This window comes from Colius striatus, chromosome Z, assembly GCF_028858725.1.
Source record: "Colius striatus isolate bColStr4 chromosome Z, bColStr4.1.hap1, whole genome shotgun sequence".
Lineage (NCBI taxonomy): Eukaryota > Metazoa > Chordata > Aves > Coliiformes > Coliidae > Colius > Colius striatus.
Genome location: NC_084790.1, coordinates 46796039 through 46814969, shown reverse-complemented (window position 1 = coordinate 46814969; position 18931 = coordinate 46796039). Strand labels below are relative to the sequence as shown.

Genomic DNA, 18931 nt, shown 5'->3' with positions numbered 1-18931 from the left:
TGCGTGCGCGTGCTCTCGCCGGAACGCCGCCTGAGGCACTGGGCGGTCGTCGTCTCCCGCCTCTTTCCTGCCTCTGGCCGCTCGGCTCCGCCCTCGCTAAGATGGCGGCCACGGGTGTAAACAAGGTCGGGGCTAGTGCCGGGATGGACGGTGGTCGGGGCACTACGGGTAGCGGTCGCGGCCCTGGTTCGGCTGGCGCCGCAGTGAAGGTGAGTTGGGTTGCTCTGTCCTTCGCGCCTTCCAGCTCTGTTGCCTTCTGTCGCGAGGCTGGTTGCAGCTGTTGGGGTTGCGTTGTCGCTGCCGCTGCTGGGGGAAGAGGTAGCGCGGGGTTTCTGGTGTGGAAGGTGTTAGGTGTTCTCTGGAGTGGTGGGGCCAGGCTCGGGCTGGGCTGGGCCGGGCCATGGAGGCTCTTTCCTCGCCGCGTCCGCGCAGAGCCGCGCTGGTGGCAGCTTAACGCCGGAGTTCGCTGAGGTGGTTAGCTGACGCTGTCGTCTTACGGATTCTCGCGCGATTGCGTTTTGGTTTTATATTAGCAGTTTAAGATGTTCTAGTGCCCTATTGTCTGTTCCAGCTACCTCTGTGCTATGTTAAGTAGCGCTCATATGATTACTGTTTGTGTGTATAAAGCAAAATGAATGATTCTGTCCCTCTGTTGTGATTGCAGGAGCTCTGGAAAATAAACTCTGTCATATTACTCGCTGTATAACATTTTGCTTTTTTATCATCTTGAAACCAAATACAGTATCTTTCTAAATTATAGGTTCTTGAGTGTGGAGTCTGTGAAGATGTATTTTCTTTGCAAGGTGACAAAGTTCCTCGGCTGCTTTTATGTGGGCATACTGTCTGCCATGATTGTCTTACCCGGCTTCCACTTCATGGCAGAGCAGTTCGTTGTCCTTTTGACCGACAAGTTACTGAACTAGGTAAGAAAAATAAATCTAAAGTTCTTAAAACTTATCAACCAAGGATATCTAGAAGATATTGAAGCTTGATGCTCTGCTTAGTGATAATGTTTCCAAGTAATTAATGTGAAGTGTTCCTTTTCATTCAGAGACACTTGTTAGGACTATTAAACAACAGTGAAATAGATAGGACAAAAAGTCAGAGTGTCTTATCTTCTTGAACCTGGGCTTGCAAGCTTTATACCTTAAAGTCTTAAAATACATGTGATTACAAAGGGACTACTCTATTTTGAATTAGTGTCTGAGCGTTCCTGAATGAGTATTACTTTCCTCTTGTCCTAAACACTAATTAAACCATTCAGTTAAGTAGGTAGTTTCTTTGACAAACAGATTTGTGTGGATTCATGGTGAAGCGTTATAGAGGGAAGTATTAGTGATAAAAACATACTTTTAAAAATGTAAAGTAATTCTGTATATGCAATAACTGATAACAGCAGGCTGTCAACAACAATGTCCCTACTGTAGGATCGTCTACATACAGTATGTGCAAGGATAACATACAGCTTTTATCCAACAGTGAAAGTTTATTTTAGGGAATAGAGGATACATCCTTATAATTCCTTCAGAATAGGAATTACCTATTGGTAGAGTTAGAGAGGAGATGAGTTACTGGAAGAATTTGTACTGAGAAGAGCTTCGTAATAGAACTGGCTGCAGCAGTTTTGAATAGCACAGTGGAAAAAAAAAAAAAAGCAGTGGATAGGAGGAGAATCCTCAGAGGAGGAGATATTCAATCCAGCAATCCATTAAAGAAATGTTTAAGTATCAAATGCACTTGAGTAAGAATTTATTCTGCAGTAAGAAAATCTGCTAGATTCTAGACCAAACTGAGAGGAGCATTCAGTCACTTTGTGAAATGGTTTCATGGAAATAGAAGTCAGGAAATGAAATATCAGTCCCTTATGAAAGAGAGGTTTGTTTTCTGGGGCAGGGATGGTGCTTAAATATGATAGCTACGAATTATTCACTATCTGTAAGGTGTGGTTAGAAGTTGTGATTTCTTGTACTTTTTACCTATGTTGGTACAGCGTGAGATTTCTTAAAATACGCTTTTAAGGACAAAAATGTTAAGAGCACAAGACTCAGTCCTACTGTTATGGAATGTTTCTGTCCAAGGCCACTGCTTGTACCTTGTTACGTAGCATTTTTAGTATGATAGGTTACTGGTCACTTCATAGTTTCTATTGTGCATTTTTTTTCCCAGATGTCTGAAGTTATCCTGTTGTAGCCTGTTATTGCTTCCAGCAAGTAAAATGAGGTGTTTTTTGGAGTGCAGCTCATCATGGCCCATTTTTGAGACATTTGGAACATTTGTTGTCTTGATCTAGTCACCTGACAGTTAATGCTGTTTGCTAAATCTGCTGTGCTTATAATTCTCTTTCCTTCTGAGAGCTCAGGAGTGGAGCTGTGAGGGAGGCATGTCAGCTCTGGGCTGAGGGAACTTTCCTCCTTCCCTCTCTTCCATTTGAGACCATGCGGGAAAGCAAACTCTATTTTCACCCATTTCTGCAGCTGCCATTGTACCATTTAAAGAAGTAGTCTCAGGAAGCTGCTTAGTATCTAAATATAGGTTATAGGATTGTTGCCAATAGAAAGTTCTGTTGAAAGACAAGCTGTATGATCAGAATGTAAAGCTACCTGTGTTGAACTAAGTTCCTTAATCATTATTCCTGGTTTTGGCTGGGATAGAGTTAACTTTCTTCATAGTAGCTGCTACAGGAATATGTTTTGGATTTAGGATGAGAACAATGTTGGTTAGTTAGTGCTGAGCAGTGCTTATCCAATGTCAAAGTCCTTTTTAGCATCTCGCACTGCCCTGCCAAGCAAGTAGAATGGGGTTACAAAAGAAGCTGGGAGGGAGCATGGCCAGGACAGCTGGCCCCAACTAGCCCAAATAGTATCCCATACTGTAGAGTGTCATGCTCAATATGTAAACTGGGGGGGAGTTGGCTGGGAGGGGTGGATCATGGCTTGGACTTTGGTCATCAAGTGGGGAGCCACTGGACTGTACATCATTTAAGCTTTTTTTTTAAATTTTTTATTTATCTTCCTCTTTTTAAAAAGTATTCCATTATATGGAATTATTATTATTCCATTGTAATGGCATTTTAGTAATTTTACTTATATTTAGTTTTTCATTTCGTTATATTTAGTCATTGAACATATGTTGTTATTACGTAGTTGTTATTACGTAGTTGTTATTACGTAGTTGTTATTACGTAGTTGTTATTACGTAGTTGTTATTACGTAGTTGTTATTACGTAGTTGTTATTACGTAGTTGTTATTACGTAGTTGTTATTACGTAGTTGTTATTACGTAGTTGTTATTACGTAGTTGTTATTACGTAGTTGTTATTACGTAGTTGTTATTACGTAGTTGTTATTACGTAGTTGTTATTACGTAGTTGTTATTACGTAGTTGTTATTTTTAAATTTTTGTTTTCCTGATTCTCCTTCCCATCCCGGTGAGAGGGGGAGGAATGAGCAAGCGTGATGTTTAGTTGCTGTCTGGAGTTAAGCCATGACAGTCAGTAACTATGGATTCTATGGATGCTTTTAGTTGGTCATTTAAGATATCTAGTTTAGCAGGTAGACTTACATGTTTTTCTTTGCTGTCATTACTAAGTCATTTAATCCTACAGTCATCCACATTTTCCCAAAGGATCTGGGGAACTTTTTGAAATAAATACTCAGGGATCTACATATGTATGTTATGGGCATAGTTTTCTCCCTTCTGAAGTGGACACTTGGTTCAAATTTACTGACCTGTCTCTTAGGTATATAGATGTAACTGTATGGGAAGGCAGAGTTACAAGTACCTTGTATTTCTAGAGGTCGTGATTGACAGACTGCAAGTGAAAATTAACAGCAAATTGTTTACATGCTTAGCAAAATATTCAATTAGTTCAAAAAAACATTGCTATGAGAAAAAAAATATTTAGTAATAAGCTGGTAGGACTAAAGCCTGCCCAAACCATATTCCTTTGAGAGTAGTTTCACCATAGATTTTTGTGGTTCTTTCAGAGTTCATTAAGGAAGTTGCCTGGGATTGATCTTCTAGTGGGTATATATTAAAGATACGTGACTTCTCTAGTGGTTACCTTTAACTAGATTAACATTCTTTAACCAAGAAGATGTATGGGAAAACTTTCTTAGTTTTCAAAATACTGAAACCATGTATTCTGGAGGATGTGTTGACTCAGGCAGTATATTTAGGGGGAAAAAAAATCTATTAAATGGTCTTCATAAAAGACACTCTTCTTAAAGACTCTTTCCTTTATGCATCTTGATTTTTGAAAAAGAATCGTTTTTTTGCAAACTGCTTTCTCCCTTCTTCCAATGTTGGATTAGTAGGTTGATTTTTTTTAAAAAAAAGAACAAGGAAGCTGTTGGGAAGAAGATGATTATGTAGCAGCTTTGGAGACTGCCTTTTGACCTACCAGAGCTACAGAATGGTAAGGTTTGGAAGGAACTTCCAAAGGTCATCAAGTCCACCCCTGCTGCTGCTTTGCTAAGAAAGCCTTTAATTCCTTTAAGGCTCTGGTGAACTGCCCCCCTACCATCTTCACATTACAGGGCTGAAACTGTTTTCTACCATTAGAGCTTGCTGAACTGGTGTATGCAGGCATTGACAACCTTTGTAGAATACATCCCATTGGTTCCATTTACATTTATATATTCTTTTGCTGGTGATTGAGTGCTAAGATAACACTTCAAAACATTGTACAACAAATGTGGCCATAACATAACATAACATAACATAACATAACATAACATAACATAACATAACATTTCTCTTGGCTTTGTTCAGACATTTAGACAAAACTTGCTCTAAAGTTGCTCCTTTATTCCTTGCATTATTTATAATCTTTTTGCAGACAAGCTTCATGCTATTGAAAATGGTGTGTTGTTGGCTGGAGCTGGTCTAGACATCTTCACTCTGTCATTCTCTCCTTTTTTGACTGGTATACTTCCTGCTCTTCAGGTCTTATTTGTCTTTTGAGAAGATACAGTCAAATTGTGTAGTGGATTTGTAATGGACACAAACATGCCTTGTAGGCACAAGGATGATATCACTACAGTCTTATATTTGTGACAAAACCAGAATTTTAGATTAAGTCGAAGAGGTTAGCACTTCCCATCCTTAGTGTTTTTAAATAGATTAAAAAAAACCCCACTTGATCAGATGTGTTCAAAATGTATATATTGAGTACATAGTACTTTTATAGTAGGTTTTATGTAAAAAGGAGCAAAGGGGCTTTTTCTCAAATACATAAACTTTTTGGTAGATACCAGTGAAATGAGACATGACTTTAATATATGTTTTATAGGATGCTTTCTGGTTATACATTCTGTTCTAGTACTTTAATAGTTGATGTGTAAGCTTTGCCTGTTTTTTCCATCAGTGTCCAAGATTGACAGTGCACTGACACTGTTTAACATGTATTAGCAAATCTCAGGGTATATACTAAAGACTTTAAAGAAAATATGTAAAAGCAGTGTAACTTTGTTTCTTGTGACAGCTTCAAGTTATGAACTAGAAAATAAACACAGAATAGCTGCAAGATGTGTCGTTTGTAATCTTTTCTGTTGGTTCCATTTCAGCAAATTAGTTCTGCTTTGACTTCTCTGGCTTGACAATCTTTACTGTGAGGGTGAAGGAGCGGTGTCACAGGCTGCCCGTGGAGATTGTGGAGTCTCTTTCTCTGGAAGTTTCCAAACCTGCCTGGACACGTTCCTTCCCACCTCATCTGGGTGGACCTGTTTTAGCAGGAGGGCTGGACTGAATGATCTCTTGAGATTCCTTCCAACCCCTACCATTCTGTGCTTCTGTGATACAAAGATGTAAACTGATGGTAGTACTCCTTAGGGTTTTTTTAACCAAATGTATTAAAGCCTGTGAGAGAAAATGCTTTTCTAAGAAACTATATATTGATTGAACAGCTTTTTCCCTCAGACTCTCACTTTACTTAAAGACTAAGACAATTATTTCATAAGTAGATTTGTCCTTTTGGTACATGTACATCCATATACGTTCTTCTGTTAATGACTATGTGGATTAGTGGCTAATTTGGAGATAGGAGGTCCATGTTAGACAAATTGGGTGGCCTTGTATGAGGGAGATACAGTATTGGTAGATAAGGGAAAAACAGCTGATGTCATCGACCTGGACTCATGCAAAGCATTTGACACTGTCCCACATGGCATCCTTGTCCCTAAATTGGAGAAACATGACTTTGACAGATGGACCACTCAGTCAATAAAGAATTGGCTGGACAGGCACACTCAAGGAGCTGTGGTCAGCAGCTCTATATCCAAGCAGAGAGCAGTGATGAATGGCATTTCTAAGGGATTGGTATTGACACCAGTACATCTTTGTCAGTGGCATGGGCAGTGGGATGTAGTGCACCCTCATCAGGTTTGCAGACAATGCCAAGCTGTGTGCTGCAGGCAACACACTGAGGGGAAGGGGTGGCATCCAGAGAGACATGGACAAGCCTGAGAGTTGGGCCTGTACAGACTTCATGAAGTTCAACAGGGCAAGGGTTGCACATGAGCTGGGGCAATCCCAAACACAAATACAGGCTGGGCAGAGAATGCACTGAGAGCACCCTTGGGGTGTTGGTTGATGAGAAAGAAGCTTAACATGACCTGGCAATATGTGCCTGCATCCCAGAAAGCTAACTATGTCCTGGGCTGCATCAGAAACAGACTGGCCAGCAGGTTGAGGATTCTGTCCCTCTCCTCTGCACTGGTGAGACTCCACCTACAGTGCTGCATCCAGCTCTGTGTTCTCTGACATGAGGAGGTCATGGTACTGTTGGACTGGGTCCAGAGGAGGGCCATGAGAGTTATCAGAAGGCTTGAAATATATCTCCCATGAAGACATGCAGAGAGAGATCGGGTTTGACTTGGAGAAGAGAAAGCTTGGGGAAGACCTTATAGTGGCCTTCCAATACCTAAAGAGTGCTGACAGGAGAACTGAAGAGGGACTTCTTACAAGGGCATGTAGTGATAGGGTAAGAGGAAATGGCTTTAAATCAAAAGAAGTTAAGTTTAGTTTAGATGTAGGGAAGAAGCTCTTCCCTGTGAGGGTGGTGAGGCAAGGCAACAGGTTGTCCAGAGAGATTGTGACTGCCCCATCCCTGGAAGTGTTCAAGGCCAGTTTGGATGGGGCTTGTAGCAACCTGGTTTAGTGGAAGGTGTCTCTGCTCATGGTAGGGGGATTTAGGTCTTTTCTAAACCAAACCATTTGTGATTAGCATAATCAGTCATGATATTAGTGTGTTGTTGTATTTTATATACTGTAACAGAAGATTGTGCACAGTCAGTTTGCTATGGGAGCTGACTATTCTAAATACTGTACAAGAGAGCCATTTAGTCACTTTTTTGTACTTTGCTTTCTGTGAGTTAGTGTCTAGTAATCTGTCTAGATACAGTCTGAGCAAATCCAGACTCCATTTACAAAATGGTTTAACACAATTTCGATTCTAAAAGTGGATATTGCATGCTGTTTCTTCAGTTTATATAAGAGGTGACTCTTCCTTCCCCAGTGTTATGAAAAACACCATGGTCTTGCTAGGAGTCCTAGAGCTAAAAAATAACTAAGCTCTGAAGCCAGAATATATCAAGACAGATGACTATGCCACTGCTAACTATAATTGTGGCAGTTCAGGACATAACTCCTTCAAGATCTATGGCAAACAAAAGTTAAAATACTCCTTTTTTTGTTGGTGGTGTTCACAACTTACTTTGTGATATGTACTGAGTTTAAACTGGGTGTTGGTAATGCTATTTGTACTAGAGAAATCTTCCACAGTAGAACCATTAACTGTAGAGAGCACTGAGAAAAGATTGTATATCTTCCCATTTGTAGCTATAGGTAGACAGTATTCATACATTTATCTCTTCTCTGAACTCTGCCTTTAATCTGTAAGGCATATAACTTCTGTTATGAGTTTGGCCACTAAAAATATTATAGTCAGTAATTTAAACTGGGGGGGAAAAAATATCTGGGAAATAAAGTTTAATGTAGCAAAACTATAAGGTATACAGTGTGAGTGTGTTGGTTCCTGTTTACATACCTCTTCAGAGGTACCATAACATTTTTGCCCTGATTGTGCCCAGATGTGGCATACACCGCAAGATGGTACTACTTCTGCTCCTCTTGATGGGAAAACAGTTAGCTTATGAGCGTTCCAGTCTTCCACGTAATTGTGCCTAGCTGTGTAATGCAGCTCTGTTCTGTGAAGCGGTGATGCAGTAAAAATGTTGTCAGGTAGTAAAAGCACTTGTATGTATTTCAAACGTGTCTTGAGGTCTTAAGATTGAAAGCCAGTCTCATTTTTTCTTGTTTCATAGCTCTTGAAGTAAAAGAGAATGTTGTGTTTTAGCTTTGATGGACAGCTCAGCCCACATAACTACTTGCTCACTCCCCTGCAGTGGGACAGGGAAAAGACTCAGAAGGGCAAAAGTGGGCTGAGATAAAGACAATTTAATAGAGAAAGCAAGATGCCACACACAAGCAAAGCAAACCAAAGAATTTGTTCCCTATCATTAGACAGCTGTTCAGCCATCTCCAGGACAGCAGGGTCTGTCATACATAATGTTTGCTTGGGAAGACAAATGCCGTTGCTCCAAATGTCTTTCCCTTTCCTCTTCTCCCAGCTCTATATGCTGAACATGATGCTCTGTGGTATGGAATGTCCCTGTGGTCAACTGGAGTCAGATGTCCAGGCTGTGTCCCCGCACAGCTTTTCATGCACCCCCAGCCCACTTGCTGGCAGCATGGTGTGAGAAACAGAAAAAGCCTTCATGCTGTGTAGGGACTGCTAAGCGATAGCTAAAATGCTGCTGGGCTAGCATCACTATTTTGGTCACAAGTTCAAACCACATCCCTATAGCAGCGTACTATATGGAGAAAATGAGCTCTATCCCAGCCAAAACCAGCGCCGAGAATAATTCTTAACAAGCTGAAGATAGGAGACTTTAGAGATCCATTTCGTTTTTTGGCTTCTTTTGTGTACAGTTTCTTATGACAACATTGTAACATATAGTTCTTGTAATATGTAGTTCTTAAAAGTATTGCCTTTTATGCAGTGACTATGTTTGAATAGTGTTTGTATAGTTCTACAAAGCGCCTTTATAGCAGTGTACACTATGTGTGTGCTGCTTACCCAGGCTCCTGTGGAAGCTGAAGCTCCACATTCTTAGAACCTTGAAAACAATGATTACTGTCGAGTAGGAGTATCAAACTGAGGAGCATTTGGGATGGGTACTGTCTGTCCATTTGGAACAGCACTTTCACTCTAATGATACAACAAAACCTACTGAGTATTTGATAAATCTTATTGTTGAAGAAGACTTAATGCCTGTATAAGATCAGTGGGATGACATCCGAATTCCAGGGTGCAGAGGGGATATGCCAATCAGACCACTGCAGGGCAGCATAATTTGGGAGTTAAGAAACAACACTGAGGAGAACTGAAGTAGCCTGGCCTTTCTCTTTAGGAAAGTACATGGGACAGAGTTTCTATGAGTTCATGTCTTTATGGACTTCTGTCAGATACCAAATACGGGGATTGAAAATGTCAAGAGATTTTAGGTGTCATCTGGAACCAATCTCAAGCTCCAGTTGCTGTTCTGCTAGTTTTTGCATCTGGATTTTGAGAGGCAGCCTGACTTCCTTCTGGAGCTGACGTTTTCTAAAGTTGTGTGTTGCAGGTCATGTTTGAAGCAAAGCATAAATCAAATGAAATGGTTACTTTTAATAAAGAATTGTAATTTTTTTTTTTTACAGTTAATAGCAGGAGTCCACTACAAGTTTGACTTGTATTCTTAGAAGGATATGTTTGCAAGAGGTGCAGACAAATATTTGAATTGCAAAAGCACCACACATATGTGGTTTCTCCAGAGAGTGGTGTCCCATGCTCTGAAAAGTAACTGCAGCAACTTTTTCTTGTCAGACAAACAAGTTCTATCATAAATTAGATGTATTGATTTCAGATCCCACAGATTTTGTTTAAAACGAGGTGGCATTTCCAGTCACCATCACTACCCTGGGCACTACTGGTTATGTTCTATCGTTCTACTCAAAGCTAGCAATGCCCTCCCCTACTTCTTAGCAGCTTCTGAACACTTAAATGGACATCTGACAAAGAGTTAAGGGCAGTGCTATGTGGTGAAACTAACTTCCACATCTTGCCTTCCTTTCAGTGCACCAAATAGATGCTCTTTAGTATTTAGCAGTAACATTGGATATAATTATGTAATTTCTTGAGCTTGTCTTTGGTCTCAGATGTGTTGGTAAAAATAAAGTTATGAGATCAGAGGCATTCATGTGCTACCTCTGTGATATTTTTGAGGAAAACAGAATGTTTGGGGGTTTTAATAAGGATTGAGTTATATACCTATGTTCTACCAGTTTTGAACTGCTTGTAATAAAATCGCTGTGACAACAGCAGAAGAGCATATCAGTACATTAAGGCTAGAGGAAGAGTATATTCATTTATTTACTTGTCCCTTTCAATTTAGGAATTGTTAGCAAGTAATTACACCCTATACTCGGATTGGCATGTATTGGTACTATACATAAGCAACCTCATTAGCATCAATAGGGAGAGATTCTGAACTGTGTAGTAATATGCATTTAGTTTGGGCAGTAACCAACTTCAGAAGTTGATCTGCCCCCCCCCCCCCCCCCCCCCAATTTTAAAGAAGAAAAGGGAAAAAAAAACCTCTCCAAACCTACACATAGAAATGTCATGCTGGAAGACTTCAACACTAAGCTGCGTTAAAAACACCCCCGTGTTCTCAGATTGTCCATCTGTAATTCATTATTTGTAATTTCCAAAAGTATACAGTTGCAATTCAGCAATGGTGGTCAGCCTATTGCACTTAAACACGCAGGACCTTCTAGATGTATATTGGTGATAACCTGAGATGCAGTGTACTCAGCCCTTGAAAATGACATCCATCCCATTTGAGGAACATCTGATAGCATACTATTATGTGGGATTTTTTTCTCGTATATAACAACTCTGCTGAGAGGAAGTTGCTAGGTGCTTTCTGCATTAGATGTAAAACGCTTTTCTGAGAGCTGTCTCTGAAGAGCGCAGGAGCGTCAGTTCCAAAGTGTCAGAAGTCAGGCAGACAGGGTGGAGAGGTGGCTTGGCTGAGCAGGGATCTTCTAGAGCTTAGATGGAAAAGGAAAGTGTTTGGACATGGGAAACAAGGACAGGTGACACAGGAAGACTATAGGATACTGTTCACCAATATAGGGAGAGAATTTATACAGCCAAAGCTCAATTAGAGTTGAAGCTGGCCAGCACTGTGAAAGACAACATAAAGGGCTTTTTAAAATACATTAACAGCAAAAAGAGAATCGGAGGTAACGTTGGTCTGTTTTTTGCTGTTGTTAGTCACCTCACAAATAAGAATGTAGATGAAGTGAAGATGTTTGATCCTGAGGTAGCTCTGGTTATGTGTATAGGACAAATTTGGGGACAAGAGACTGGAGAGCAGCTCCACAGAAAGACATGTGGCAGTTTGGGCTGATGGCATTGGGCTGATGGCAACTTGAGTCAGCTGTGTGCTCTGGCAGCCAGAAGGGCAACTGTGTCCTGGGGTGCAGCAGGCACAGCATCACTAGCCCATCGAGGGAAGTGGTTGTCCCACTTTACACTGCACTTGTATAGCCCCACCTTGAGTACTGTGCACAGTTCTGGGTGTCTTAGTATAAGAAGGACACCAAACTCTTAGAGTGTCCAGAGAAGAGCGACCAAGTTGATGAAAGGTGTTGAGGACATGATTTAGGAAGAGTGACTGAGGAGAAGAGAAGGCTGAGGGATGGCCTCATTGCAGCCTACAACTTCCTCAAGGAGGGCAGGAGAGATGGAGGTGCTGATCTCCTCTCTATGGTAACCAGTGATAGAACACAAGAGATGCAATGAAGCTGTGACGGGAGAAGTTCAGATTGGGTATTAGGAAAAGGTTATTCACAGACAGGGTGGCTGTGACTCTGTAATGACTAAAAAGGAATGATCCAGTGCTCAAAGGTGATGCTTCATCTCTTGAGGCACCTTTACAGAATACAGAAAACTTTTTTATGATGATGATACTCCAGAAAGGTCAAGAAGGTGATACTTTCTTGGATAAGCAATCACTAGGGTTCTCATATGCTGTGTGGCCTGTGCAGGTAGCATTTAACTGAGATGCAATTCTGGTTTTGCTTTTCATCATGTTGCTTCATGCTAACCTCTACAAAATGAGGATGATACTGAAGTAGACATGGACTTAAGCTTTGTTCTAGGGAGCACGAGAGACTTTCTTTTTTGCTGTATCCAGTAGTGTTGTGTGTGAGTCTTTCTGAATATTGTTTTAACTTTTATTCAGGTTTTTAGTGGACTGGGATCTGCAATAGGTGTTAGATCTTGTGATTCAGGGAATACGAGGTTTGTCAGTGTAACTCTTAACAGCTTCTATTAGTCCAGTAGAAACGTTTATGTAGTAATGCAAAGTATTAATTTTTATTATATGGATTAGGTTTTTTGTATTAGCTATTTCAGGTTATTTTACAAGTGTTTTTACTGTGTTTTTGTAAATTTTAAATAATCTTGGAATGTTTTTATGTAGGGAAAATCTGCATAAATATTAAATAGTTTCACAATGGAAGGAAGGGATGGGGAAGAAAGGTAGAGCGAGCTTACCTACAAAAGTAGTTGTATCTCAGTTCATTTAATGTCATTGTATTTAATGTGCTCCTAATATTTGTTAGAATCTCAGCTGTGGATTATGGAACTTCTCATGATGGCATTTGCCAGAGTTTCTTCTTTTGTCTCCTCCCCTTCATTTAACTCTTTCTCAAAAATAGGAGATTCTGGTGTCTGGGGATTGAAAAAGAATTTTGCTTTGTTGGAGCTCTTGGAACGGTTGCAGAATGGACCTGCTGGACAGTGTGGGACATCTGAAGAAGCCATTGGTCTATCTGGAGAGGTACTGAGTTTAAAAAAAAACAATGTTTGCTTAAAGTTATATTTGCTTAGTTATCTGTAGATAGAAAAAAAATGAAAATCAGTTCTTTGCCAAATGTAATTTCACTAATAATTCTGTTATTTTCTTTCAGCATATAGTATTAAGGCATCAGTTAGTTAATTCATAATTAAGTGTTAATCTGTACTGACTAAAGCAGTAAATAAAAAGATATTGCCAAGGATGCATACTTTTTTAGGCTTTTGAGATCTTTAGAAAACCTGTCTCATTTGGGTATTTTAGTTATAGTGGTTTCAGGATAGTTTTCTAGAACTTCTTAGAAACTTATCCTGAAGGCTTAAACTCTTCTTCTTGAGTAGCTGCCTTGTGTAGTCATATGATGTCACTACATCATGTGATAGTACTTCCTTACCAAAACTAGCTGCTTCAGTCATTTTAGTATTAACAACTGGTATGCAAAAAGTATCACACAGTGAGGAATAGGAAATAGCTTGAAGTGCCTATTTGACCATTAGTGGTTTACCTGCTTGTAACTTTGTACTTCTTTGTTCTCTAATGTTGCTTTGGAGGAAGTGACTGAGGCCTGAATTATTTCACCCTCCAAGCCTTTACAACTTTCACTGAAGTTTGGACTTAACAAAATCACTGGATGCCTCTAGAACAGTTTATTGGAGTTGACTGTAAAGTAACCTGACTTTAATTTATTTTACATTTATTGATAAGTTAAAATTGGGTTTTCTAGGTAGTCCAACTGTTTATTAGCATGTGTCTTTTAAAGAAAGTCTGGTTTTGGGCTTATATTGGTGTCAAGTCTTCTGACTTTCCTCAGCTATTGGGATTAAATGTTAACAAGTCCTGTTTTGTCTTTTTTTGTTTTTAATTAGAGTATCATTCGTTGTGATGAAGATGAAGCCCACGTTGCATCTGTTTATTGCACTGTTTGTGCCACTCACCTGTGCACAGACTGTTCACAGCTTACGCATTCCACAAAGACACTAGCCAAACACAGGCGTGTGCCTCTTGCTGATAAGCCTCACGAGAAGACCATGTGCTCCCAACACCAAGTGCATGCTATTGAGTTTGTTTGTTTAGAAGAGGGCTGTCAGGCGAGTCCTCTTATGTGTTGTGTCTGCAAGGAATATGGGAAGCATCAAGGTCATAAGGTATTGCTGCTAACCCGTGTCTAGCCATGCCATGTCATGGCTTACAAAATTATTTATCCAATTAAAGTACAAAAGGTTATCAAGAAAGGAGGGTAGTTTCTTCATAAGTCTTTGTAGAAGTTCATAATGTTCTTTGTTTTCCCTTCGTTTCAGATAACTGCCATGGTAAAATTACAAGAAAAAAAGAGAAACATTATTTCTAAGACCACAATAAGTTATGTAAATAAATAAGATGGACAGTCCCTTTATCTGTTGCTTGTCTGAACTTCTCACAGCATTGAGTCACCAGTTTTGAAAGTTGTTTTTCTCATGCAAACACAAGGGTCACTCAGCCTGGTGCAGTCTAATCATCCTTCCTTTTTTAATAACTGATTGTGGTAAACATATGCATATATATATATATATATATATACACCTATGTTTTTAATTATTTTTCATTACTTGTGTAATTACTAGATGCCTATTTTAGTCTCAGCATAATCTGTAACTCCTGATTTTTAATTGCAAGATGTTTTTAAATTCTTATTTTCCTTTCTTCTGTGTGTGTGTATATATATATATATATGTATACACAGATACATATATGTGTGTATCAAATAAGTAGTAAAATAGAAAAAAAATTAAGGAATATATTTGTGACTAATCTTTGATATGTTGCTTTTAATTAATAGCATTCTGTCTTGGAACCAGAAGCAAACCAGATTCGTGCATCCATTTTAGACATGGCCCACTGTATAAGAACTTTCACAGAAGAAATTTCAGATTATTCCAGAAAATTAGTTGGAATTGTTCAGCATATAGAAGGAGGAGAACAAATAGTTGAAGATGGAGTTGGAATGTCGCACACTGAACATGTATGCTTTTTTTCCCCCCCACAAACATTTGGTTTTTGTAATAACCAAGATAAGGCATTTCTTTGAAAATTATGCATAGGATTTATTAGACAAGATCTTAGGTTCTTACCACTGCCAAGTCAGCATTGAAGCTTCATCTAGTGGATAGAGGAGAACCTGCCATCCATAAAAGTGTTTTTAGGCTACATAAAAACAGGGAGGCAGTAGGGAAAACTGTATAACTTCTAGTGTAGTATTGAAGTACTGTGACATTGCATAGTGCTGTGATACCATTGAGATAGTGCTGTGATACTATTGAGGGTATTTTCCCTTGTCATTTTTAGTAAGGTTTGTCTATGCATATAAATAAGCTACTTGATTACTGGAGTAACTTCTTGCAAGATCTTGGCCTTAACGCTGATAAGATTTTCTGTATAACTGGGACTTGAGCTGTTATATACCTGAGCAAATGTGAACATAAGTTAGGAACTGGAATAAAATGAAAAATGTACGTCTGTTATCAACTGGTGTCCTTAATCTTCTGGATCTCCTGACTGCAACACTGTAGGTACCAGGGACTGCAGAGAACGCTCGCTCGTGTGTCCGAGCCTATTTTTCTGATCTTCATGAAACTCTTTGTCGTCAGGAGGAAATGGCTCTTAGTGTTGTCGATGCTCATGTCAGAGAGAAGTTGATTTGGCTTAGGCAACAGCAGGAAGACATGACCATCCTCTTGTCACAGGTTTCAACAGCTTGTCTTCATTGTGAAAAGACTTTGCAACAGGTAAGTTTGTAGTTGACCTGTAAGGTATAGCAAGATATATGGATCTGCAAATTTTTAGGCTAGAAGTGAAAAAGTTAGATGGTACTCTGCTTTTTGTGTTCCCTTTACAGTGTTACAACAATAATGATAAAGCATGAGATTGAGATATTCATTACAAGGGGATGCTAGACAAGGATCAGCAATGCAAAAGCATGAAGTATTCTAGTTTCTGCAAATCTTGTAGTATGACTCTCTTGTCTGGGTTAAATTCTCGTTATTTGTGAGGTTAGTGGGAAGGAGAGATGAAACTGAAGTAAAAAAGCTACAAGATTTATGGGAAGGATTTTGCTGTTGCAATTACCAGTATTGGTGTTTGAAGATATTTGCCATACAAGGCTGATAGGGGAAAAATAGGACTAAATAATTTTCAGTAGCACTTATAATACCTATATTTCATCACATTAAATGTGTGAAGAAAGTGGCAACATGAGTGTATGTGGTTGGTCCATTATTCACCTAATTTAATGATAGCAAGATGTACATAGTATATGTGCTGGACAGTAAACTGAGTGTGAGAAATTACTTCATTAGTGTGTTATTTGTACTTTAAAAAAATATTATTTAGAGATAATGTCTTGGCTTATTCAGATGTGCTTTTAATTCTGCAAATGTTTCCATCATTAATGGATGTTATTCTTTTAGTGTTGAATGTATTGCTGTATGCTGCTAAGCTGCTGTTGGAGTGATATATAACTGATATAAATATTCTTTATGTGTTACATTACTATCTTTTTTAGTTTTATGTTCTTATTCATACAGGACTAAGAAAGGTCAAAGAAAAAGCTTTTTAAAACTGCAGAAGTATTTAGTATCTGTTAGTATTAGGAAAGAATTACAAGACCTTCACGTTTATATTGCAGTTTTAATTAAATCTGTTTTATAAATGTGCATTTCTTTAACTAGAGCATTTCTATTGAAAATGCTTTATTTGCAGCCATCCTACTTACATTGTATATGTAAGTTATCAAAGGAAAGGCATACCTTTTGTTTTCTCTGTCCATTTAGGATGACTGCAGAGTAGTATTGGCCAAACAGGAAATTACAAGGTTGCTAGAGACGTTACAGAAACAGCAGCAGCAGTTTACCGAACTTGCCGATCATGTACAGCTGGATGCTAGCATACCTGTCACTTTTACAAAGGTATTGTTAATCTCATGAAAGTACAGCTATCCACTTTATGAAAAGTTCCAAATATAATTTAAAAGCAGGAATAATCAGTGTTTGTTGTGATGCTGTATTTGTTGCAGCAAATTTAGGCAGTTCAATATCAGATAAAGCCACAGTGTCTTACGATATGGTGACTGTCAACTGATACTTGAACAGCAATATCACTGTGCTTAGTTAGCATGAGAAACATTAATTTGACATTGACTACATCAGAGACTTTGTTTGAACATTATCTGCTTTTCTTTTAAATACATAAGGTATTATTTGTGAATTCTGGAACCACCTTTCTTTGGAAACATCCCTGACTTGTTGTACATTCAACTTAGACCAGTAATCTACCTTTATTTTCCCATGTGTCTTTGTCTTTTTTCATAAGGACAGGATGACTTCTGCAGAATGTTTATTGTTTTCTTTCCTGAAAATTGCTAACCAGTTTTTAAACATAAAAATGCTATTGTAACGTTCAGTTTATAATACTAAAAATAATGTATTTTCAGTTCATTAAATGATAATTTGTCTTATAGTTGCTTTATATTCACTGGTAAGTTTAGACACAGTAGATTTTCTTTTTTAATTATTGCTTTCATACCGCTTCAATACCACCCTTTCTTTGAAAGGTAGACATTTTTTGAAGTTTCATAATGGTGATACTTTTCATAGAGGAGAGTAATTAAGTTTGAAGCTCTAAAGTACACGAATTACTTTGAATTTACAGGTTTTTTTAGCTTCTGAATGAGTGGGTGAAAGAGGAATAGGATCTGTTGTTGCTGAAATTGAACTTAATTGTTGCTCTTGAAGCCTTTACTGTAAAGAAATAGATTCTTCCAAGAGGATTCTGTCCCAGTCCTTGTTGATGCCAGAAATTAAATTTTTTCCAAGTAATTTGTTTTGTAATTTCAGTATATTTTAATTTCCATGTAACAACTACTTTGTCAGGTGAATAAACACAATGCTTTCACTTCTGCCCCTCAGTTCCCTATACAGCAGACCAGAGACAGTTGAGTCATGGAGACCTCTTCTGCAAACCCCCATTGTTCCATGAATGAAACAGCATTCACGTTTCACAGATGATTAATTGGATTTTCTGTATTCAGTGTTGATTGATGCCACCATCTCACAGTGCTGAGTCAGAAAGGCATTTTGGATGTCTGGTTTTGCCTTTAGGAGCTGTTAATCTGACTTGGAAAATTTTTATTGCAAACTTCTTAGCATTTGGAAAGAGAATGGTTGCAGTCAGCTAAGTGATAATAGATCTGAAATAGATCTTGTCTTGGGGAACCAGAAGTCTTCCAGTGTCTCTCTGTGTCTCAACTTTCTTTAGAAAGAAGGGGACCTTCTGTTGTTTTTCTCCTATGACAAGTGGGTAGTTTTATGGAGTCTTCCCAAGCTTAATTTCTGAATTTCAAAGATGGCAAATGCCATGTTTCACAAAGATGGCAGCAGCCATTAACAAGTAAGATGAAAATAGTTACTTCAGTCTCTTACTTTTTGTTTCTTCACTTCTGACAAAGTTTAAAGCTCTCTTTCTACACTAATGGGTTTTTTAGAATACTAAATAGTATTCTGATACTAAATAGAATACATACTGATGGCCACTGTTGAGAGATATAGTGAGGCTTGTACTTGAAAGATGTGTGCCTGGTGACATATTTCAGACAGAAGGAAAGTCTTTAGAGCAAAAACTGTAAGCCATTGTCTGAAAAGAGAGTGCCTTAGAAAGACTCGCTCAGGTCTTTTATATGCTGAAGGCTCTATCCATTATATAATTTAAAAAGGATTTCAAACAGTGCCAGATCAGAGTAACATTCCGTATCCAGTGAAGATTGTGGAGATTTAAGGAAGGCAGGGAGAGTTTCTTTTCACTGTTAAAAGTAAGTAGGCTTTATCAATTTTTTTTATTTCACTGATGATATGAAAAACACAGGTAGTGTTGTTTCCTCTTCCTAAACCATCAAGGGGAATGCCACATGTAGAGCTCTCAAGGGAGGATTT

The 18931-nt window shown here is 38.7% G+C and overlaps 1 protein-coding gene across 4 annotated transcripts in view; it reads left to right on the top strand.

Annotated features, from left to right (window-relative positions):
- The first annotated feature begins 61 nt into the window (after window positions 1-61).
- TRIM23 (tripartite motif containing 23) overlaps window positions 62-18931 on the top strand; it is a 25698-nt gene continuing 6828 nt past the window's right edge. For 2 of the 4 annotated variants that reach the window (XR_009820840.1, XM_062018071.1), the window contains exons 1-7: window positions 64-209; window positions 761-923; window positions 12835-12956; window positions 13838-14116; window positions 14788-14970; window positions 15518-15733; window positions 16778-16912. Coding sequence is in view for 3 of the 4 variants with exons in the window: in XM_062018071.1 (XP_061874055.1) it covers window positions 102-209; window positions 761-923; window positions 12835-12956; window positions 13838-14116; window positions 14788-14970; window positions 15518-15733; window positions 16778-16912 (1206 nt within the window). In the remaining variant the exon portion in view is untranslated. Of the gene's footprint in view, window positions 210-760; window positions 924-12834; window positions 12957-13837; window positions 14117-14787; window positions 14971-15517; window positions 15734-16777; window positions 16913-18931 lie in introns of all 4 variants that reach the window. The other 2 variants (XM_062018072.1, XM_062018073.1) reach the window with 2 other exon arrangements.